Genomic DNA, 24,875 nt, shown 5'->3' on the forward strand with positions numbered 1-24,875 from the left:
CCCCAGTAGCTAAGAACTTGTATATATATATATCCTTAGAGGTCGGAATTACTTTATTAGCGCGTTACAGTATGTCATGTGTCTCCACTGCGTTTATTAGATTTTCCCTTCGACCTGTATGGAATATCGACCAACTATATACTAGACCTCTAGTAAAATACGTAAAACAACAATAATGAATATATATGATAAGCAAATACCAACTGAATTTTAGTTCAGAGGCTGAGCTTAAGAGGGCGTAACATAAAATGCTGCTTAAAATTTTGCTTAGAGTGCCGCCTACAAAATATTCCCTACAAGGCGCTATTTTATAATATACTTTAGTTTACTACTAAAATTTGATTATAGAATACAGGATAATGGAGATATAACATTAATGATTGAAAGTGTATAAATATTTGTTGTCTTTAAAAATATTTAAAAATTATGAAACTATGTTTCTATTTTGTATGTGTCTTAAAACAATATGTGTGGACATAGTGTAACATTATTTATATCTCTGTTTAAATAACAATATTGGTGTGGGATATTTCTCTAAAAATCAACTTTTTAAATTATAGTTATAAATTTAACAACTGATATACCTAGTCCTGAAAATGGCTCTAGGAGGGTCAAACTTCTTGCAGGATGCAACGATGCTGGAACAGCTTCTAGAAGAGATTAATTTTCAGCGTACGAAGGAAATGCGGCAACTGATGAAAGACGGTGAGTATTTTTTTATAATTAAAAAAACACACAATACTTTATATATCATATTTCATATATTGATTTTCATAAATTGATTTTCTTTATAAACATAAAGCAAAAAAGGTTTTCTTTTTCATATTTGGAAATAAATATCCAAGAATACATACATTTTCTATTGCAAGGCATATATTGGTATCTATAATGTTGGCTTTTGTAGATATTTTTTTTTAATTATCTAGGTTAATAATTATATGCTTACATTAGTGAAATCCTAATAAGATTACATAATTTTTTTTTAATGGTTTTTATGTTTAGCTAATCAGGTTTTAAAATCTAGCCTAATAAGCTCTATATATATATATTTTTTGAATATTTATTGAAAAAAATTAATTAATATAATTATGTTACTGTTATATTACTTTATTTAAGACAATAATTTTGTACTTGTCCAAAACTTCTACTTTTGATTTTCATGATATATTTTAAGAAAACATTTCTATAAGCATATTGAGAAGGTAAAATGAAACTTTTATAATATATAGAAACCATTTATTGATCTCATCTTTACAACATCAATATTTTATTTAACAGAATTTTTGTGTCGTTATGTTATTATGACATCCACAATGGTCTTTAAAGTAATAATAGTGCCTACTATTGAACATGATAAATTTTTATTTAAAATGCAACTTAAAACTATTTGGAATGTTATGAAATTAAGAATAAATTGAAAGAAATTTGTCTTAGGATTATATCAGAATAATAATTAAAGCCAATATTACAATTTTGTGTTAAACCCATTACAAACATATTAGCAACAAAATATATTTATGAAATTTTTGCCATTGCAACTGTGGTAAAGAGACATTAAGGTATTTAATAATACAAAATTTATAAAACTATGTTTTTCTTTTTCTTCAATATATTTCTTGCCTTCCCATATACCTTCTTATTACTATATGTATTAAAAACCTTGACCGTCATTGTTCAGTTCAAAAATTGTTCTAAATCAATACATGAATTGGGACATTTGTGCAACCACAAATATAGATATAGAGGAAAATTTATGATTATTAAATTACACACACACATATATATAAAACACATTTTAAGGCATAGCATTAACATTAAGCTTAAATAAACAGTTAACAAAGGCACTCTGCCCATCTAAACTTCGTACTCTCCAGAAATTTAATATAGGGTCTTGGTAAACATGGGGTAAATGGCTATGTGCAACAACGATGCAGTTTATAAAGGTACAGAAATATATAGCTGCTGCATCAATTAATCCTAAAAATTTCAGAATCTGGCTTTGTAGTACTCCAAGGAACCACATATTGGACTGACTTGTTTGTACGCCACTTCTTGTTCCAAGAAGACCAGTCAATAGACTGTGATGACTTACTCTTCTTTGTTCGCAAGAGACATGTTAAAGGCTCTTCTCGATATCTTCCTAAATACGAAGTGAGTACATATGATAACAAGCTATAAACTTATTTTTTAGTAACCACATATATTGACTATTTTAATGTTTGATTATACCAAAAGTAGGTTTATACTAGAGAAGAGCTATTTTAATATTTATCATTTTTTTCAATCCACTAATTGTATTTTATTACAAATTAAACTAAATATCTTCATATAATGGATTTTATGGACCTGTTCGTATAATGATGTGATAATTTTAGTGATACAGAAAACGACAATGTACTAAGCAACATCTTTTCCTTAGCCAGAGTCTTAAAAATTAGCACCAAGTGGATTTAATCTATATACATATATATTATTTAGGAAATAGAAAACTTTTTTTAAAATACAGTTATAATGTACTTTATTTAAACAATATAAAAATATTTTTTCTTATTACATTAGGCAGGTATTACAACAAGAATGTACTTAGAAATTCATCAACATGAGCACTCACTAACTGCACACTAAAACCTCAGTCGGTCATTCTCAAACATGAATCACAGTATATTTTGTTAATAAATAGAATCTTCTTTGTTAGACTCGAAATTGATTGCTATTAATAACTACTTATAAAATATATAATACAAAACAATAAAATCAAATATCTTAGTTTCTACAATTGATTTGTTGTTATTGTTCACGGCCTTATTCTAACATAACAATAAAAGCATAGAGAAGTTCTGGGCATTTAGACGGCACGCGACACATTCAGGTCGACACTAATGTGCCGCGGCGCCGCCCTGTGTTCGCAGACCGACGTCGAGGTCTTCCGCAAGGACTCCAAGAAGCTCCCGATCGGCGACCCCGAGATCGACTGGGAGGAGACCGTCTACCTGAACTTGATCGTCCATCAGTTCGACTACACGCTCACTCTGGCGATCTGCACGCGAACCAGCCCCAAAGAGCTGCAGGTGCTGAAGCGGCATTCTCAGAAGGTGAGCGTCATACGCGTTCCGGTGGCGGAGGCGACGGCGGGTGCGCGCGTCACTAGCTGAGGCGGCTAAAGAGCTTCGTGCGCGGCCAGAACAGCGGCCAGTCGTAGCGGCGCGGTACCGGGCCGCGCACGTTGCCTTCCAGGTATGTGAACAGCCAGTACCACCACTCGCGTTGTATCATGTAGTGGTTGTAGCCTCCACCGGCGCGGTGCGGCGTCACCAGCAGCGAGTGGAAGGTCCAGAAGAGGCGTGTGGTGATGTAGTAGGCGATGACGACGTCCACGGTGTAGTGGCCGTGTGCCACCAGCACGAACACCACGCCCACGCACGCCGACGCCCACATGGCCCAGTGCATCGGCCACAGCTTCTTGGGCGAGTACTCCGCCACTATCAAGTAGCTCAGCACGAGGATCATGGTGTGCCCGGAGTAAATGAAGTCTCCGCAGTAAGTATGTTTGCCGTTGATCGATAGCCCGAACCCGGATATCAAATAGAACATTCGTTTTATGATAAGGAGAGGCGTAGTGTTGTTGCTCTTTGGACTGCAGTAGTACGTGGTGCTGGACACGGGCAGGACCGTCACGTACATGGTAAGAGACCGATACAAGTAGAGTAGCCCGATGATAAAGAAGAGGCGGCGGGCGACGATAAAGCGATGCTTATGCAGAATGACGACGAGCATCGCCACAGTGGTCGAAATCATTATGAGGTACTCGGAGACGGACAGGCCCCAGTCTCTAGCGATCACGTTGTCGAGCACGATGTCACTGAGTGGCGCAGTGGTGTTCCTGTCCGGGAGCCGCTCGTGAACGAGCGACAGGGACATCATGTTGATACACACGCATATAAATAGGAAAAAGAACGACACGATAGTCTTGCCTATCTCTTTCGGGTAACGCTCTTCCCTGACGGTGCCCGGAGGCAGTTCGACGATAAAGTCACCGGCGTGGGTGCGCTGAGGCGAATGCTCTGGGTCCGATTCATCGGTCGTGGGTTGCGGGGCGTCTGCCTTGCGCGACAGCAGCGGCTGTCGCTGCAACAGTTCTGCTAGGTTAGGCATTTCACGCGATTCGTTGTGACGGGCGGATGCGTTATTGTTTAGATCATTCCGACGGAGGCGGGGCTCAAAGTTGATGCCTTTGATCTCTTCGCGCGCGGTGTCGGCCGCTATGTCGGCATGGCAGAGAGGGGGCGCAGGCGCGGGAGGCTCGGCGGGCAGTTCGCGTGACAGGTACGCACGCACTGACTGCACCAGCGGCTCGGCGTGGGTGATCTGCTGCGAGGGCGGTTGCTCTTTGTCCGGCGACCGACCCGAGACCGTCATCCAATCACCATTGGCCTGAATGTTACCTGGAACAGAGATTAGTATCTTTAATCATCAATACTTTACAGTTCGACCATTACGATGCCGCCCATAAGAAAACAAGTATGTGTTTTATAATTCTTAATCGCATTAAACATTTTACAGATTGACGAATATGCATTATGCTTCATTTGTACTCAATGCAATATAGGTATATAGGTACACAGCGAGTATAGGTACGACGAGAATACTCACTACAGAGATATCAACGCATATCTCAACTATTTGAATTTATTTTTATGTTATTAGTAACATTTATTTTTTAATTTTTTTAACCTTCCTATTATCGAAAACTTGTGTCGAAACGGAATCTATAGTGAATAACACTCGGAAGAGCCACCTTAATAAACCTAAATGTTTACGAGATCATTCGGTCATTCACTCGTGATTTGTCACTTGGTTGTTGAGTGTTTGGCGAGGCGAATATTTAGTTGATGTATCAAGATTTCTCCGTTCGCACGCAAGTTCATTCAATGCGCACAAATTAATACTTAGATGATAATAAAAACTCACTCGATCAATGTGCGAGTTGTCATTCTGGCCGACCGTTGTTCTCCATCGATTCGAGACGGCCGTCCACTTCGCTAGATAGAAAGTCGGGCTTGAGCTCACGATTGTAGGCGAGCTCGACCACGCACAACTTTCAATATGTTGTGAGATGGAAAATCGAAATAACTAACACTCGTAAAACCTCGTTCACTTCACACTATCCCCTAAGCACTGGTTGTCTGTATCGCGTAAGTATTTGCGGTGACGACTTCGCACACTAAAAGTCGGACGAGTACTAGAAATCATGTAATTCTGGTTGGCTCGGGGCGTCGCTCGGTCGGTATCGTTTCGCTTCGCGCAAGCTCGGACCTGGGAGAATGCGGGGTGTGACGTCACCGCGGGCGCGGGGCGGCGGAGGCCCGGCGGCCGTCACCATACGACCGCGCCGGGTGCCGCGCTCGGCGCTACGTTGATTGCAAATTGCAATCGTTATTCCTTTAAACTATTTGTAATATTTGTAATATTTGTAACCGTAACGGATACGGAATACCCTCGATAGTCCTATCCTGACTTTAACAAACACCGCTCATCATATTAACGATCCTTCGCTTCTGAGCACAGGCGGTCGCAGGATTTATTTAATGAATGACATCTGCTCCTATGGCCATTGTCGTCGTGCCGCCATTCATAATTGGTTCTTTCAAGCTGCCTTAAAAATGGGGCAAGAGCCGCGTACTGTATTGACGTTTGATTTTATCAGTTCTTATAAATGCGCTTAATGCTTATCGGCAAATAAACGCTGTGGAATGTGGACTGGTTTTCAAATTAATTTATGCTTATGAAATTTTATTAATCAGTTTCGTATAACGAGTACTTGAGAGTAAATAACGATGAAACCTACTACAGGACAGAGACTGTACGTGTTTATTTAGTACACTAAATCAACTATCTCGTAATACGTTTAAATCGCCCCAATTTAGTCCGAATATTTTATTATTTATATACAACTAGCGCTGTCTTTACAAACAATATAATAATAAGCTTATTAAATACGAAATGATTCACCTCTGCGATGTATATCAGGTTAACGTGATGCAAATAGCGATTACGATGTTGTGTCGAGTTTTAATAAACTGTTCTAGCTCTGTATTATAATCCACAAATTCCTTAATCCACTAAACCTTACTCATTTGGTAAACCAGGATGATGACGAAAATGTTTATCAGCTCGAAGGCATTGCAGGTGTACGCGTCGCCGTCGAGACGCAAAATGGACACGAAGGGCGAAGGGGAGGAGATGACCTATCCCCACATTTGCTTCATGGTCGACAACTTTGACGAGGTAACGACATCCACATCCACGATTTCATTTTTGTTCCAAAGTCTAATTAATGAATTGACAAACTGTTGTAATTGCTTTTATCTGCTTATGACTTTGTGTCTGTTGTGCAACTTTATTAATTCATTCGTAAACGCATACTAACTATACACATACAGACGACACGACGTAAACAATATAAATAAAAAATCGGTTGAGCAGTTTCTGATGTATTTGTTGTATGAAACTTGAGTATATTTGTGGAAGCGCGAGCTAAAACGGTAGAGTTAATGGAACAGCGGCGCAGACGCAAATTTAAGGCGAAGGCAAACTGATCCGAGAGGCTGGGAGTTATTACCACGATTTCGCCAAAGTGAAGCTGTAAAATTAAATGATGACGTAGTATTTGTTGATGATAGGAGCGGGGTTCAATAAATAGCGATAATGCAATGCATTCCGTTGGGGGACAAACATACTCGCAAACACAGAAATCATTTGCTTAGGAACTGACTAAAAGTCTCTATTTAATTGTTTTTCACTAACGCGCTCGTAAATGAAGACTTGAGTGTAGTCCATATTCAACGATTGCACGTTGGAGGGGGGCTGGGTTAGAGGAAGACACTCCATTTTGACACTTTATTCACCTGGGTATGAATAAAGTGTCAGCGCGCTGGGTTTACGAATGCTTTCTGACGCGCAGAAACCAAGGAGCTTTAGAATTTCATAAAAATGTTTGTACAATTAAATCTTGATAAATAACTATACCCTTACGACCCGAAAACGAAAAAACTGTCAATGACTTGGATGAGACCGTCATCTCCAACTCCGAAGAAGTTCAGGCTAGAGGAGTAGGACAAATAACGCAGTTGCGTGAGGAAATACGCAAGTAACGGCTTGCAAGTTCGCTCAAGTTCTTCTTTTTCACTAAAATAATTCAGAATTACGATGGCTGCCATTCAAAAAGCTGGCTTGGAATTTATGAAACATTGTGTGTATATTTACCGGACCTAGTACCTGGAGATTTCTACCTATTTCCGCGATTAAAGGAACACATCAGGGGTCATAAATTTGAAGATGTTGATGCTGTAGTCGCCTTGGACCACCGCACGTGTAGTGCGGTGATGAATCTTTAAAGAGAAAAAAAAAAGACAGTGCATACAACTGAAATAAAAGACAATTGCGGCGTACTAGTTATCGTTACTTTTTATTGAACACCTTAGTATAGTATAGTCTAAAGGCTAGAGTAGTAAAAACAAGATTGTAATATGAACGTCGTAGAAGCGCCGAGTGCTCGGCCAATTAGTTTGACGAGTTTCCATTGAACTCGTATGACTCCAGTTGTACGGCTTCTTTGTACGCAATCCCATTACTGAATTTCTTAGTTCCGGTATTATTTACGTTGCAATGGGATACGGAAACATTTACTACCGAGTAATATAATCTGGGTATGGTATGTCCATTTGCCTGCTCATTATTCTAATTTCTATTCATATTCGATTGCCTAATAAGGGCATTGATGACGCATAAACCGGTTTACGCGTAGATGGCTGTACTTAACATGTTGTTTTTAACTGAAAGAACTCAATGTCAGCGAGCGGCCCTCAAACGCCGATCGCGCGAGTGCATGCGCACTGAGCTCACACTTCCCAAATCCTATCGGACGGTTTCGCTTCGCATTTTGTAAAATGATCTACGCTTCCACGTGTTTAAACCTTGTCTGTATTTGTGTTATCAAAATAGTATATTTATCTTATCTAATTCTAATTAAATTAGTATGGGCTGTAAATCGCAATTTTAAAACAATATCATCGTCTTGTTTGTTAGATGTTTACAAAAGTCCTTGATATTATGACGAATGAACACAGCTCACGATTTCCTTGTTCATCGTCTGTTTCTGTCGGCGAGGCAACGACGCATATCGATGCGGGCTCCAAATAACGATAAAAGCTAAACATTACCGATTTAAATTACTAATTCGTTGAACATCGCCAACTGGAGAACTAGGCGGAAATATTATATATATAATATTATAAATGTTTCCGCTCTCATACCCTAAATTTACGTTTGTTAATTAGGATAGCGATCGAAGCCTCGCTGACAGCCAGCTGTTTATATAATAAATGAACATTAAAAACTGCGTTTGTGATATCTTCGACCTGTTTACTTTCAATTATAAAGTAGCAATAATATTTATTCAAAATGAATGCAGTAAATTGATTATTTTCTTAAGTGTAACTGTATTCTTACTAATGTTTTCTTAATTGTTTACTTCATTACACATATCTATGATGTACTTTGACACGATTTTCTCATTCCGTTTGTATTAACTGATAATAATTGTTAGTTTCCGGGAAATAGGTGGATTCTTTGGATAAATCCAGTATCGATATGAATCATGCGGTCGAGTCGAGCTCGCGTCATAATAAGCAAAGTTTATATTTAGGTGTGACGCGTCATCTGTCAAGACTAACAGCTAATCTATTCGGTATACCTTTTGAAACAAACATTTTACGCTTTTCTTGTTATGTACACTATCCTCCCACTGGCGTATCACAACCTTGTCCGCTCCGACTGTTTTTCTACATATAATGACGATTTTGACACCAGATTCAGGTAGAGAACGTCCTAACGTTTTAAGTAAAACCCTTATTTGAACAATCTCTACAGCCCTTGGGACCTTTGTATGCGAAAAAAAGTTTCATTTTGTGGTGCGCTATTATCTTATCTCGTAAAAATATTTAGACTTTGGAACGTGTTATCGGAACCAATACAAAAAATTATACCCTTTTCTTAGTCAATATTTTAAAGGTTATATATAGGGGTACAATATTTGTGGTTTTGTATGGTTTGTTTTGCAATGGAAAACCATTAAAAGAATTTAATTGATTTTCAAATGTCAATTCGAAATGTGCAAATCAAAGCATGAAGAGAGTTTTGAGTTCAAAGTGACCGACGGGAAATGCAACAGGTGTTCTGCGACATCGTGGTACGCGACGGTGAGATGGTGTGCGTAGAGCTGGTGGCTCGCGGGAGAGGCGGCGTCGCGCAGGCCGTCATCTTCCTCGGATCCATCCGCTACGACGCGCTCACCCGGGTTTACGACGCCAGGGTAACGATGACTCCGACTTTTCTTCTCGATTCAAAAACTTAATTTTAATTTATGTTCATGTCGTGTGAAATTGTAAAATATTTCACATAAGCAGCATAGAATTCGTTTACTCTGCTAGAAGCTTTTTTTAGTTTTTATGCATAAATCTTAATATTTATTTACGGTGCTTATGTCGACAATTTGATGTACACGATGAGTGTTTCGTGTCCACTTTAAAGTATTGTTGATGTGTTATTCCAGATCTGTACCATATTGCTCATATCGCTATCGTTATCGATACACAATAAAATTAAACTCAATTTATAACAAACAATTGTGGAGTTGTTTGTGAAATAGATTCAATCCGAGGTCATGGTGTTTTTGAATTGCCTTTTTTGCGACTTACCTCACCTCGGTCATGTGATAGAAAATAACGTATCTGTCCTCTAAAAATTATCAATTTTCGCTACTTCAGCGAGTGGATATATCAGACTTCGAGGGTTCATTCTGCGCTCTCTTGGAGCCGCAAAAGTGTGAAGTGTAGGCCCTATGAAGTCACAAAACCGAACGGGACGCCAAAGTTGCTTTGACGACTGCCGCGTGGGTCCCACCCACTGCTTCACAGTTGTATTTAGTCTTTCAGCTAGCAGTTGCATTGTCATCGCTAAGCTTCCACTTTTCCGATAATAAGAATGCGCTTTTCCTTTATTTTCACACTAAACAATTATTGTTAGTTTATGAAAAGTCTAAAATGCATTTTGCAGACAAACATTCCACTCAAATCAGCATAATTGCTACATAATATTTTAATAAAAATGTCGTCTTTCGAAACCTTTCGAAGTTTACTATTTTCTATGACTCTAATAAAACAAAGTGCAGGTTTTTCTATTTTAAAGATGGATCTGAGCGCGCCGGACCCTACTCGATGAGGAATAGTTTTCGATAATGTTATTGATTGTGGAGCATTGTAGCGGCCCGGTCCGGGCTCGTCTGGGTGGTGAGGGGGGAGGGGTGGCAATATCAACAAGTCGCGACTTCGCGTCGCCCGCTGCTAATGAGTCCAGGGCAGCATTCAATGGCAACGCAGATACTAGCATAGCAGACGCCTTATTCCAATACACGTGTAACGTCCCAAGGCCATGGCTGACGGACTTATTGCTCGAAAGACGATACACGTTTGGGCGTGTTGTGTGGTCGCTTTTGATTCTTAAGCAAGGGAAGACACGGGGCTCTTTTTTACACGATTCGTCGTCATCTTTGTGAGTAGATGACCGGCGGCAGCGGAAGGCACTAGATGGAAAATGTTTGCGTTCCAGCAATCCTCCCTGTCGACGAAGGTGGCGCAACGCATGTCTTTCGGTCTGCTGGGGGCACGCGGAGCTGGCGCGGCGCGATGCGAGTTCGTTCGTATGAGGGGACCCGGTGGCAAGGGCCACGCCGAGGTACGTTGAGCCTGTGGATTTACTACCTTCCGTGTTCAGTAAAACATTATTTTGCCTTTGGGGCTAAGGTATCTTATCTAAATAGGTAATATAAGTGGTAAGGTGTCGTTTTCTTATTTCTTTGCTCGCCAGGTGGCGGTGTCGCGACCGCGCGGCTCAGGCGCTCCGACGCCGAGCTCGGAGCCCGGCCTCACGGCGGCCGAGCTGTGGGACAGCGACTGGGAGGACGACCCCGACGACATGTTCCTCTACCGCCATCAGGTGATCGCTCGCTCGACGTCAGATCGTCGCACGTGAGAGGCCGGTGAAGACTAACTATCCTTCGACCCGCTCTATCCGCAGCGACGGCTGAGCGACCCGTCGGCGAACATAGCGTCATTCGTGCGCGGCGGGTGGCGCTCTCGCGATCGAGCGGGCGAAGGCAGAGACAAGAGCCGCTCCGAGAACGAGGGGCTGGACTCGATGGTCGACGGCCTGGCCGAGGTGGAGGCGGGAGACCTGAGAGACGGTGAGCCGTCCCTTTCCTTCCGCACTCTCGTTCAAACCGTATCACTCACGACAGAGGGGTGTCTCCGCACACTTCACCGCCGGAGGCATTTTATTCCACAACGCGAGACGCTCAATGAAAGCATACGTTCGAGTCGTATTTGTGCGTCAGAACAACCGAGATTAGTTTCGAAAGTGCTATTAGAAGTGGCTTTGCATGTGCGTCTGCGGCGGAATCCCTTCGCCGGAGCCCGCCCCTCTGTGACCGCCGCGCCCCGCGACCGCGCACCCTCGCGTATTAATGCGCCTGCAACGCACGACTCGGAGATTTCTCCGCCTGACGTTCAGTTTCAAACACAAAGCGGCCGAAAGCTCCCGCGGAGAAGGCGAGGGCGCGGCGCGTGACGCGAGTGTCTGGTCCGTAGGTCGCAGAGGGTCGGGCTCCTCGCGGGGCCGCGGCGAGTGCATGCGCGCCGTGGCCGGGCCCCCGGCGAGGCCCGCGCCCCTCTCCCCCGCCTGCCTGCATCGCCGCGCGCCCGCCGCCCAGCCCGCCTCGCGCGTCGCCAGCACGCCGCCGCCGCTCCGCCCGCTGCCCCCGCCGCCTCCGCCGCCCGGCGCGCCCCGGGGCTCGCCCCGCTGCGAGATCGCCTGCGACGTCGCCTCGCTCGACGGGGGCGACCTCGACGCCGCCGAGTCGCGCCTCCGCCCCGCCCGCCCCTCCGACCGGGCGAGGACGGTGCGCGGCCGCGAGGAGCTCCCGGGCGAGCTCGGGCCGCGGCCGCCTTCGCCCGGGCGGAGGGACGGCGGCGAGCCGGTCGCGGAGGGTGAGGGAGAGGGCGGGGGCGCGGGGCGCTGGAGCGACAGCGCGCGGGCCTACGTGACCCTGCCCCGGCGGCGAGGCGTGGCGGCGGCGCTGTTCCGCGCTGCCCGCCTTCCGCCGCGCCGCACCACGCCGGACGGCACCGACGTCTACTACTGGTGCGATCTGCCCAAACGCAGCGTTCACGGTACGCTTCGCCCCCGAGTCGCTCCCCCGGCCCCGTGGCCGGCGAAGCGACTCGAGTGACTCGTCGCATTGCAGAGCTGGACGACGGCGCCTACAACCCTCTGTGGGCGTTGCGCGGCTTCACGCAGACGTTCCACCTGTGGAAGGAGGGCAAGCGGCAGCAGAGCGCGCCCCTCTCCGCTTTCCTCACCTACGTGACGCTACCCTGGTGGGCCATCGCCAAAGGTGAGCGGTCGGTCGGCGATGACGCGGACTATTACGCAATACATGCGCCCTATTCAATGATTCGTGGTCGATTTCAGATATTTTGGATCATCGCGAAGAGCCGATCTTGACCTTCTGAGACCGGCCGGGCCCTGGGGATCGATGAGGGGTTTGCGCTCCTCAAAATGTTGAATTAACTTTTAGAACTGAACCGCTACTGGACCGAACGATATTTTTCCGAACCATGCTCAGTGATGAATATCGCCATCTTTCGTAACATTCCCGAACTACATTCCTCCGCGATTTGTCGACGTGCATTACCGGAAGAGGGCGTTGTCTCTCAAAAGACATCTACAAATGTAAATGTGTGTATGTCTAGTCGTCGAAGAATTGATTAAAAACCTCTGCACTGCATATAATATATATGTAATCGGTTCAAAGTTATTTATTATTATTGTTAAACACTTAAGTGATACTCGTGTGGCTTCTAACGAAAACATGCTCTAGTCTGTAGGGTTTAATTTTATACGAATTTCTAGTCATTTTTTTTAGTCATCTGGTCGTGGCCAAATGATGCTTAGTCAGTTCCGACCTCCCGACAGTTCCCCGAGACCACTATTTCATGAACGCGATGACGACTAGGTTTAAGTTTAGTTAATCGTGCTTTCAACGCTGGATGTAATATTTTGGCATATTTTTGTGATTAGTAAACGTCAAATCATTATTTTTTTATAAAAATGCGACAATCCGAGCGACTGTATATGTATATCTAAGTATAAAGAAAGTTAAGAGTGATTTTGTATCAATGATATTGCCTCGAAGGAGACAGAGCTGGTTGCATCGATCCGAGTGATTCTGAATAATTTTCCAAATCTCCGGCCTTTTCGAGATATGAACGTCTCTCGGTGGATGCGACTAGTGCGAGTGTTGAGAGGCGTTTTCTAGTCGAGACGATCTTCAAACGTGTATTCTAATATAATATTTCCTGGAATAAATTATTTCAAATGAGTGGTTTATTTTTATTTAAAATGTTGAAACGACTGAGAATTGTCAGCCTTTCCTGTCGACGTATGTACACAACTGTAACTGTAACGCATTTCGTTAAAAGAGAGCGTGTAGCGTCGGCCACCGAACCGTCTCTTGCGGGACGAGGTATGTACTTATAGAATGACATATACCTACGTAAGATAAGAAAAGTGGATTCCGTGCCTCGTCGGAGAGGATCTGCAGATAAGCAGGTGCTCGTTTCAAGGTCATCGACGAAGTGTCAAGGTGAGTGAAAATGAAAAGGCGTGCCTTTGTTCGACAAAAATCTGAAGGATCTCAGCCCAGCGGGCAGAAGTGTGGGCGCGACAGTTTGGGCGGCACGCGCCGTTAATTAGCCGGAAGAGACCACTTGCACTGATGACGGATGCTCGAGATGTAAACCCGACGACACAACGGGCCCTTTCCTCCTCTAGAGTAAACGAAATTCATGTTTTGCTACTGGAGCGGTAGATAGTGGGTCGGGTCAAATTCGATAACCTAGAGGAAGTGTTGATGTCTTATTATCGAGTCCGGTGGCAATAACGGTTTAAATTATAATTATTCCGGTGGGAGCGATAAAGCTCTCGGGACATTTGACCCGTTATCTGCTCGGCGCGTATCACTTCGCACTCGGACTCGGACCAGCGGAAAAGCATTGTCATTTGTAAGTAAATTATTTTATTTATTTTATCTTGTATTCAAACTGCAGTTACGAAATAACCGCAGAAATACAGTTTACAAGCTATTCGATAACTATAATGCAGTAATGGATTGAGTGCAGGTTCGTCAGGGTCATGTTCTTGTGGGTGATGTTAGCGGCGTTGGCCGCGAGCGGGAGCACGTGCGAGCTGGGGCCTCCCGAGGGTGCAGGGCGATCGGAACGCTCCCCGGGTGACAACCACTACCGCTTGCTCGTCAACGGAGAGGTAGAGCGATACGCGCCGGGGCAGAGATATGTCGGTGAGGAACTACAGCACGTTCGACCTTAGCGTTCATTACACTGTTACGAATATTTATACATTTCATCTGAATCGGTGGCTTCAGATTTCAGATGCTTGACACGGACTTGTAGGTAAAGAGCTACATTTGTATTAAATGCAAATTGGCCATTATGCCGGTGGCGTTTTTTGTGATTGGCCTAATTATCCGATTGATGAGCAAACTTCGCTAAATAAAATCACGTTCCGTTGTGTATTGGCATCGTATGAGATGATGAATGGTTGTCCTGATTATGGCAGTGACACTGGTGGGTGCACGCACGCATGATGTGGTGCAGCAGTTCAGCCGCTTCCAGCTAGTGGCGGACCCTCTGGATCCGGCGCAGCCGCGTTCGCCTCGCCGTCAGGGGCAGTTCCAACTGTTCGCCGATACGCTCACTCAGTTCGACGAGGAATGCACTAATTCGGTGGTAGAATCCGACGACCTGCCGAAAACCGAAGTCCAGGTCATGTGGAAAGCGCCACCAGCGGGCTCCGGCTGCGTCCTTCTTAAGTGAGTTTGGTGATGTTGATTCGATCGCCGGATTAGTATTTTAGAAGAACTTTTGCTTAAGATTTATTTTTTGTTTTCAGAGCCATGGTATACGAGAACGCCAGTAAGTGGTTTGCCGAAGACGGACAATTGACTAAACGAATCTGTGAAGATACATCTCTGTCCGCGCCCGATTGCTGCGCTTGCGACGACGCCAAATACAAGGTGCCGATGAACTCTTTCGTGACTTTTATCGTCACTATGACAAATAAGGACAATATTATTATTTATTATTATTTTGCAGATTGTGTTCCAAGGGTTGTGGTCTCCGCAGACTCACCCCAAAGACTTTCCGGTGCAAGCGATGTGGCTCACTCACTTCTCGGACATAATCGGGGCTTCGCATCCCAAGAACTTCACCTTCTGGGGCGAGGGACAAATCGCAACCGACGGCTTCAGGTAAGGGATTCTGTTGAACAAAATGACATGACATTGATGATGAAATGAAAGAACAGTCGTGAACCGGTTGTTCGAGTTCAAGCAGACAGTGAACGGCACGATCGGTCGCAGGTCGCTGGCCGAGTGGGGCTCGGTGGGTCTTCTGGAGCGCGAGCTGCGACAGCGCGGCGCGGGAGGCGTCCTTCGCTCCTTGGTGCGGGCTCAGGGCCTGTGGTACCCGAGGGTCAACGCCAACACTTCGGCCACCTTCGACGTCGACCGGCGGCGGCATTTGCTCTCTCTGGCCTCCATGTTCGGTAACCGATAACGCCGAAGGCTTCGCTGGCTTCCAACGTGAAACGTAAATTAAAACGTCGAACGCGTGGCTTCGTTCCAGGGCCCTCTCCCGACTGGGTGGTCGGGGTGAACGGACTCGATCTGTGCAACGCGGACTGCTCCTGGGCCGAGTCCGAGACGATAGACCTGTACCCGTACGACGCCGGCACCGACAACGGCATCTCTTATATGGTAAACCGCGAGTCCTTTTCCCCGAAGAGACAGACTTAGATCCGGTGATTATGATATATTTTAAATATTGCTGCAGTCTGCGAACTCCGAGACTTCGCCCCGCGAGCGAATGTACCGCATCACAACGATGTACCCGGAGGACCCTCGCGCGCCCTTCTACGACCCCTCCCAAAAAGAGATGCGGCCTCTGGCGCGCCTCTACATTACCCGGGAGAAGATCGTCCAGCGAGGCTGCGACGAGGAGACGCTGCAGACCCTCGTCGCCGAGGAGGCCGAGAATACGCAGTCAGCCGACAGACGTGAGAAGCCGTTTTTCTTTCCTTTTTCCTCTCACTTCTGCACCGAATAATTTATAGAGAATTAAATAGAGAAACTAAGTTGCCAAAATTGTTTAACTGGCGTCTGCTTTTAGAGTCCAGCTTATTAATGGGCGACGACTTTTTAACCTGTTCGTTCTGCAGCGGAGTGTGCGGTGACAGAATGGACCGCGTGGTCGCCGTGCTCGGTGACGTGCGGCAAGGGCCTGCGCATGCGCACGCGCGAGTACCGGCTTCCGCAGAAGGCTCAGATGCTACAGTGTGACCGGCAACTCGTCTCCAAAGAGATGTGCGTCGCGGCCGTGCCGGAGTGCGAGTGAGTATCGCCGCTCGAGCGACTCGTCGAGACTCTTGGCTAATTATAAATCACGATAAACTCCGAAGGGGCGAGGTCGAAGAGGTGGAGGAAGGCGAGTTCGCGGGGGCCCCGCAGGAGCGGTCCCCCGAGTGCCTGACGTCGGAGTGGGGCGAGTGGAGCGAGTGCTCCGTGACGTGCGGCATCGGGCAGTCCACGCGCAGGAGGCACTTCCTGGATCGGCTGGGGCCCAAGAAGTGCCCGCTCGTGCAAGTCGGTCGGTAGAATCGGTATAGCGGAGACGTTGTCGCTCGTCGGCGTGATGACTCACGGAGGTCTCGGTTCCCCAGAGGAGAGTCGCAAGTGCATGGAGCCGGCGTGTTCGGAGGCCGACGCCGCGGGAGTGACGGACCCGCTCTGCCCCACCACGGACTGGTCGGCCTGGTCACCCTGCAGCGCTTCCTGCGGCCGAGGGGTAAAGTTCCACACCCGTCTTCTGCTGGTGCCCGCCGATCGACAACAGGAGTGCTCCGCGCGCGTCGAGCTCATGCAGCAGCGGGTCTGCCGCGAGAGGGAATCCTGCGACGTCGACATGCTGACCGCCAAACGTGAGATAGCTCCACTCTCCTTCGACTCGCGCCTCGGGCTCCTCTCACACAATAAGCGTTCGCAGGCATCTGCATGGAGGCGGAGGAGCGAGGGCCGTGCCGCGGCGTATACCAGCGATGGGCCTTCGCAGCGGACAAAGGCGCGTGCGTGCCCTTCACGTACGGCGGATGTCGCGGAAACCAGAACAACTTCATCTCGCAGGATGACTGCCTCGAGACCTGTGGCTTCATACTAGGTGAGACAAACGCGGAACACACATTCATATTGGGGAAGCGCGTGATCCCCAGGGTCGGTTTAACGTTTGAAACGATGTTCGTCGGTTCGATTAATAGTGTTCGTGTCGCTCAGGTGCCAGTGCTACTCAGGCGTCGAGCGGCGCCACCCCCGGACTCAACGGCACCTCCGTCGCGCCCGGATCTCCCACCGGTAACTCTTTCTCTAGTTCCATCGCTCGTTGACTACGAATAGTGCAATACTGATTATCGCGTCCGCGCAGGGGCTACCCCGAATGGCGACTGCCGAGTCGGCGAGTGGAGTGAGTGGAGCCGCTGCAGCGTCACGTGCGGAGTCGGATACCAGGAGCGCACGCGGCACGTGTTGGTCAGTATACTCGAATTCCGACGATTCGTCAGCGTCTCCTCAAAATTTCATATTCACCGAATTTTCGTTTGTGACGATTAAACTCGTCGAGATATCGAGAACATGTCAACAACTTATGTCAATCACGAATGGCGTGATCGGTAGACTGTCTCCAAATCTAATAATACTGGTCGAAACTGTCCCTCAATAGCACACACACGACACGTCCACAAGAGTTATGGCTGTATTTGGGCGTTCACCTCGAACGGTACTTAACTTTTACACCACACTGAGAGGAATCTGGTCGACAGGAATCTCCAATAGAAACTCGATAGTTAGTTGTTATAGAAGGTGCCTGGCTTCTCTCTCGCTCATCAACGCTTGCACTTCGTAGTATCTTATGAAGCAACGTTCCCAACCGACGTTCGAACCCAAGACACGGCGTAAAGACACAATTTGCCAAGCAAACCTCAATTAACTTTAATTTGCATTTCACTGTGGTTTCGATATAACGCTATAGACGCATAGACGCATTGACAGACGAACTGTTAAGATTTTTGGCAACTTAACTTATTTAGTTACGCCCTCAATCATATACTGTTCAGTGAGTCTTTAAATTATAAATTCTTTCTTTGCCTTGAATATAACACTCAATCAGCCACATCATGCTCAAACTAGCATGCCAATGTCTCATTATAAAATTATGATATATATTATTGTGACATGGCCTTGGAAGTAGTGTAACTTGTGGGAAGGTGATGGTGAACTTTGTGTGATTTCATTTAAAGGCGAAGTACCTGTTTGTCATTAGCTCAACCTCTCTCATTGTCCCGATAATCATTTATGAAAGAAGAAAACTTATACAGAATAAAAAGAAACTGTTCCTTATTCTCTGCGACTGGTAATCGTGCCCTTTTCATTATTAAGCTTGGAATTGATATCAGATGATGGTTGATTAAAAGTAATTAATTATTCAGAGCAATTTCTTCAGATTTATGTATTTGCTATCACCAGTACAACGGCTTCCTAAACAAAGTCAGAAACAATGCAAAATATCTGTTGTAGTCTGTATGTTTCTCGAAGGATACTGAATTTAACTGAATAAAAGCTCGATTGGTAAATAGTGAGTCCACGAAATCGTAAATACTTCAGTCGACGATGTCTGCTATACGTCTCGTTACCTCGTTACACATAATTGCTCGATATATTATTGCATTGCGGCGTTCAGCTCGAGAGGAATACCGGAGGCATAAATCTATTTGTGTGCCTGAACATGTAGAGGTGGTCTATCGCTGCTTCGTGGACGATAATGGAGCCGTCGAAATTCACACTAATGTGTTTACTCTGAGCGCGTAAGCTTCGGGGCTTTTGATTCATTTATGTTATATTAGCTGTTAACACACGACTTGTATCGTGTTAAATGCCTAAATTCACTGCCACTTTATTCGAGAAACGATTAAGACTATGCTTAAACGCTTATAAGGAGTCTAAATGTCTTAAAACCGTTTTGTAACTGATGCATTTTAATTTTTACAATTTGGGAGTTAAGTATCTGAAATATAGGTCTGTAGATACTTTGTTCGAAAATAAAATAAACTATATATATTGGATTAGTTACAAGATAATGTTTCGCTGGCCATAAATGGTAGTAGTGTTGGTGTAGGTGGAGGGCTGAGTGTAGGTCACAACATATATGTATGTCATCAGAGTTGCAATTGTTAGTTCAATCCTCTGTTTGGCTTAGAGGGTCGAAATTGCCTGGCCCACTGGAATCAGTCGCATGTCTCCACGCGTACCTCCGCGGAGGTACCGAGGCGGGTATTGAGTGGACAAGGTCAAATCTATTCATTTGGTTAGAACAATTACAATTTTTGATTCATTATTACGCCTCGTTCTAAGTAGTCATACAATTGTTCATTTCAATGTCTAAGCCTCGTGTTTGTTGCAGTCCGTTCCGGGACCGGGAGGAGCACCTTGTCCGACGAGACTTACGCGAAGAAGACGGTGCCACAGATCTTGTTAGAGATCTCTGATATATCGTTTGCTAATTGAGTTGGCACTTTGTAACCGAGTACTGAAATACAAACGCATAAGCTTAGTAACATTAAATTAGGAGAAAATATCGAATAAAAGATTTTGAATTACTTTGTTTTTTATTACTAAAAAGTATGCCTACCAATATGAAATTATCTAAAATGGAAATACCTATAATGTGTTGGTGTCCCTTACTACTGTACTGTGCATGTACTCAACAGGCTCAGACTGATATCAATGGTTTTTGTATTTGCTTCGCTGTAAACCAATAAATCACTATTCTGCCCTAAATATGCCCTAATGCACAATGCAAAGGAAAGGAGTCTTGTAATTTACTTGACCCTGCGGCGGCCTTGATCGCTGGCGTCATCGTATGGCAGCGCGCTGTGTGTGACGTCACAATCTGATGTCACGAGCCGCGCCCGCAGGAATCCTTGCGTAACTATCGCGACCTCATTGGACCCTATTTCACGTGTACGATGCATCTCGAAGCTGGATTGAACGTAAACATTTGATGAATATCACTCATTTCTTTGCCATTTCATTTCATTGTTTATGGTTTTATTTAATTTCTCGTTTATAAATGTAAAATTGAATTATTGTTTAATATTACGGCCAATGAAGTTTTTCACGGTCACTGGTTTGTTGTGATTCCGTTCACGCTTCGCCAATCAAGTGGATAATCATCAGGTATCATCAGTCGAGTGTCAGTATATCGATGTCCACGAGGTGAGAAGACCTGGTTCTTGGCCCGGATGCTCGCAGCGCTATTTGTGTACGTATCAATACTTATTACTTGGGTATATTGACTCGACGCGACCTTGACGACGCTACATTATGATTTTTAAAGTTTCATAGGTTTTTGTCGACAGATCAAATTGTTTAATTTAAAGGCAAAGCCTTATAACGTCTCGGTAGTATATCCAGCAGAGAGTAAACTTCAGATCCTATTAATGTATATATTTAAACGATTAAAAGAATCCATACATCGAATGACAATTGACGCGTGACGTCAGTGCAGGTCTGAATATGTTTCAGAATAACGAGCGAGGTGTTTTGCACAAATATTTCAAAATTATCCATGACATAGTGTAGGCAGTGCGTGTAAAAGGGCAGTATTTTAGTGGATTTTTGGGAGCGGCTCGAGACCGCGGCGATATTACTGATTATAGGCAGGCAATGGAGGGAGTGCGCTTTGGAAGTTTCAACGAAGCGGCATATTAAGTTGTGGACGTCATCAGGCTCAGAGAGTATGCAGATAATGAACATGACATCAGACGGAGTATCAAATCCATCTTTGGATTAAAGATTATTGGCCTAAGGCCTTGTATCTTATCTCTCTTTCAATAAAACATCACACTGGAACAGTGCCTCTGTCCGACCGCACCCCGCCGGTTCCGCACCCGGTCAAGGCTGACCGAATGGCATTTTGCCGCGTCTTATGTAATCCAGGGTAAATGCTATGCCTGAACTCTGTTTTACTAGATAAATAGTGATGACGTCACGTTCACACTATTTGGAAAGACCGGTTAGTTAAGTTTATTAGCGCACCTATTACTAAATGGCTTTGCTATTTGCTCTTTGGACCTACAGTTTAATTCAATTATCTTTGTTAAATATATAGGAAATTCCTTTTTTCCACTGATGACGGACATATACTTGGATTAAATTATCTTTCCGACTTAAGAGATGCTTCATTGAAAATTGTTCACTAAATATTGATAATATTTTGAGCATTACCTGTGAAGGTCTTTGAATAGGATTCAATTAAAAAAAATATATATAATTCAGTGGCGATAGATTAGAAAATATGCCAGAACCGCTAAAAGATGTTTTATATCTTCTCTCACTTAAATCTATAATACTAAAGCGCATTCTACCCGGATACTTAAATGACGTAATTTTCTATACCTTGCGAACCTGACTAGTAGATAGAACTAGACGAAATCCACTCGTCACTGCATACACATCACCATATATGCAGCTTGACCAGTTTTTACGCAATGAGGGCTTAACCAGATAAGTGGACAATATAACCTGAGAAGGGCGGTCTAACTAGTTCAAAGGGATCAAATGGAAACTTCAAGTCTTGATTATTTTGTATTGTGATTATTCTCTGTAGTAAGTATATATATACCTACCGCATTTTAATGTAACATTAATCTTATATACTTATTTCAAAATCGCTTCGGTACCATATACCTGCCAAAATCAGAGAGGAATAATTCCACCTATATAATTCATTGTTGTTGCGTCTGTAATTTTGAACAATCAGTTTTTTTAATACACTATTTCATCTAACACAACTTTATAATATTATTGTAAGTGTAATGTACATTGTCAATGACGACCTCTGTTTGTGTAAAAGCTGGCACAAGCTAAAATGTTTCCACTGAGGCACCACCTGCAGGCTCGTTCACTCCGCTGTTAGAGCTTAATTTTGTCTACGAATTAGTGTTATAAAAATGTGCGCGTGCAAAGTTAATGATTACGTCTCAGAAGTAGGTTGCATTCCCCGGTTAATTGCTTCATTATCTCTACATTTTCCTTACCTACTATTGTATCTAATTTCAAGAAGTTTTAACATTATTGATTTCTTACTAATTATTTATCAGTACAAAGTTATGTATACCATTTAAGTTGGTTGTAATCACTATATATAACATTTGCAGTAATGAAAACGAAAATACGTTAAGTATATAGGTGTACAGCGTCTGGAAAGTCGATTATTAAACAAAACAGAAATATATGGAATGAGAAGGTCGAAGTAACAAAATACGTACAGGAATTTACACGTGATACATATCAGGCGTTGAGAATAACTCTCCAAGAACAATATCGGTTGTATAAACCTCGCACAGGTTATTCGTATATGTATTCTAACTGAGTGTTGTAATTTAGTGTAAATTTGCTTCAAGTTTCAACGTGTTGAATAAGAAAAAAAAAACGCACATAGCGATCCTTCGTACTGGGTAACATTGCAATTCTAGTAGCCAAGGCTTATCCATTTGCTTAATGGAAGGCTGGGCCATTTGCAACTTAATGGGTATATTATGTCAACCTACTTATTTATGATCGTATACAATTTCTATGTCGAGTATTGCAGGTCTAGGAAACGGAAAAGGGTATGCTTAGTTTTTGTCGAGAGAGAGTCGTGACGTGGCTCTAGAAACACGTGGTATAGCTAATTTTTCAATACGATTATCAGATCTGTCTCATTGGGCACATTTACGATAGGATAATCCCTGGCGGAGACTCTGTTTACCTTTCGTATCGGTTTGAATCTAGATAACTCGTAATGGGTCCGTTCCGCTCGCAGTGGAAGGCGGGCATTAGCCTTCGAAATGAAAAACTGAAGCAAACAGGGCCGAAGAGCCACACTATGCCCAGCATTTGTCTGTGAAATTGGAATTTGAGCGCTTAGCCGGCGTGCGGTAACGTTGAGCACGTAAACAGCATACTTACATCAAAATATCAATCCAATTCAGAAGTACGCTATACGAGTAAGTGGGATCGGTAAAGATGACTGGGTGAACCCGAACCGTCTTTCATTTGGTTCATTCAAAACTTGACCTCCGCCACGCGCAGTGTTGTGTCAGGTGTGTTATCACGCGAGCTATGTATTTACAATAAACACATATGTACGTACTGTATAATTTGCAGAGTGCTATGTATTACTCGAAGATTCACAATACCGAGACCTATATTATTTGGTGTTCACTACACTATTGCACGGGTGACATAAGGCACACGCAATACAAGATTTACGGCCGCTGTGTCATGTAGCGTGTAAAGGTCAATTGCCGTTCCCGAGGAGATATAGTGGGGCAGGACAGGTGAAGTGGTTCCCGTCTGCCCGCACTGGCTCAAGGCTGTTCGCTAATGGCCATCGCGTTCGTAATTCGATCGAAATTAGGTATCTGGGTTAGCGCTTTTACTGTGGATATAAAAGGCCACGAAGAAAAAGGTTTGTTTTAGTTATCATTTATCAAAGGATTAGCATTTGCAAAATCATGTAAAAATCAGATCCGTCGATCGGAATATTTACGCTTAAGCTTGGTTGGCTCAATAACTTAGAGAAGGCATTAGCACCTCAAGTTTGTACAGAATGTGCAAGGTCAAGCCGAGCGCGGCTCATTACACGCGAACCAAACATTATTCGTTTACTTGTGAAGTATTTACGTAAGCCGTTCAAAACTGAACAACTATTTATGGGTAAGCCAAAAAAATATAAGGACTTATACCAATTTCAGTGTCACGTTGAATAAACAATTGTAGATCTTTTCGTTTTATATTATATAAATGTTGCGCTTTTTGTTTTTTGCATAATTATGCTCATTTACGATATTTTTTTGTATTTATTTATTATTTGATGCAAGATAGGAGTCGAGATCGACTGTTGCTCAGAAACGGATATTTATTGTTACTACACCTTTGTCTTTGAACTTTTATTTAAACACATACAGATAACACTCTCCCACCTTTTGCGTAAAGTTGCGCCCGGATTCTGGTGAGTTCCCGGGAGTGGCTCCTGCTGCGGCGATGAGCCGCTTTGGCCTTCGGGGAGCGCGCCATAAGAAGGGCCGACACTCGGCTAGTTCGCTTGTCACATGACTTCGCGACCGGCGCGTGTCGCGGGTGAAGCGCGCCGGAGGACTGAGGCTCTCGCGGCTCGCAAAGGTAGTCGGCAGAGGCGCGGCCTTACCGCTGATAACGTTGATAACGCTGATGAGTGCAGTCTTGTTTACGTTTCTAATGAGTTATTATTTGTGTAAACTTTATTAAGTACATCAAATCATTAAATACGTGATATCGTTACTGTTTTGCCTAAAAATCTTTTCGAACTAAAAAAGGGTATAACATTGGAAACGTATGCATGTAATACTCGCTCACTTCCTTTATCCTTCCCACGTCATCGTCACGGCGAAGGTCTTCCTGCAACAGGCTAATTGAAAATGTTAAACATTTAAACAAAATTAATTTTAAGCGTTAAGGAAATTGAACATTGTTATTTCATTATGATGGGATAGATCATTATTGAGTATATAGGCTCATTCAATTTATAGCTTTTTCTGCTGGGGCTTAGATAAGT

The 24,875-nt window shown here is 44.0% G+C and overlaps 3 protein-coding genes across 7 annotated transcripts; 2 read left to right on the forward strand and 1 right to left on the reverse strand.

Moving 5' to 3' along the window:
• On the forward strand, positions 1-13,953 carry LOC123711746 (uncharacterized protein KIAA0930 homolog). 5 transcript variants are annotated; one of them, XM_045664482.1, is made up of 12 exons: positions 1-388; positions 627-705; positions 1,991-2,151; positions 2,910-3,092; positions 6,187-6,285; positions 9,230-9,370; positions 10,666-10,791; positions 10,924-11,052; positions 11,134-11,299; positions 11,703-12,284; positions 12,359-12,508; positions 12,586-13,953. In XM_045664482.1, exons 1-12 carry the CDS (start codon positions 377-379, stop codon positions 12,624-12,626), a joined length of 1,869 nt encoding a protein of 622 aa, XP_045520438.1. In that variant the 5' UTR covers positions 1-376; the 3' UTR covers positions 12,627-13,953. The 5 variants fall into 5 exon arrangements, with proteins under 5 accessions (XP_045520438.1, XP_045520437.1, XP_045520443.1 ...); XM_045664481.1 differs by lacking the exon at positions 1-388 and having other exon boundaries at positions 399-705; XM_045664487.1 differs by lacking the exons at positions 1-388; positions 11,703-12,284 and having other exon boundaries at positions 402-705.
• On the reverse strand, positions 1,223-24,423 carry LOC123711747 (phosphatidylcholine:ceramide cholinephosphotransferase 2-like). The gene is made up of 2 exons (XM_045664488.1): positions 24,265-24,423; positions 1,223-4,442 (listed from the first exon to the last, which is right to left on the reverse strand). Exons 1-2 carry the CDS (start codon positions 24,356-24,358, stop codon positions 3,145-3,147), a joined length of 1,392 nt encoding a protein of 463 aa, XP_045520444.1. The 5' UTR covers positions 24,359-24,423; the 3' UTR covers positions 1,223-3,144.
• Positions 14,053-19,893, forward strand: LOC123711745 (spondin-1). The gene is made up of 15 exons (XM_045664480.1): positions 14,053-14,177; positions 14,295-14,473; positions 14,752-15,004; positions 15,085-15,208; positions 15,288-15,442; positions 15,554-15,738; positions 15,819-15,949; positions 16,026-16,248; positions 16,411-16,582; positions 16,651-16,838; positions 16,912-17,169; positions 17,235-17,405; positions 17,519-17,596; positions 17,667-17,770; positions 19,698-19,893. The coding sequence occupies exons 2-15, from the start codon at positions 14,308-14,310 to the stop codon at positions 19,770-19,772; spliced, it is 2,283 nt and encodes a 760-aa protein (XP_045520436.1). The 5' UTR covers positions 14,053-14,177; positions 14,295-14,307; the 3' UTR covers positions 19,773-19,893.
• Positions 24,424-24,875: the final 452 nt, after the last annotated feature.

Source organism: Pieris brassicae, chromosome 7 (assembly GCF_905147105.1).
Source record: "Pieris brassicae chromosome 7, ilPieBrab1.1, whole genome shotgun sequence".
Taxonomy (NCBI): Eukaryota; Metazoa; Arthropoda; class Insecta; order Lepidoptera; family Pieridae; genus Pieris; species Pieris brassicae.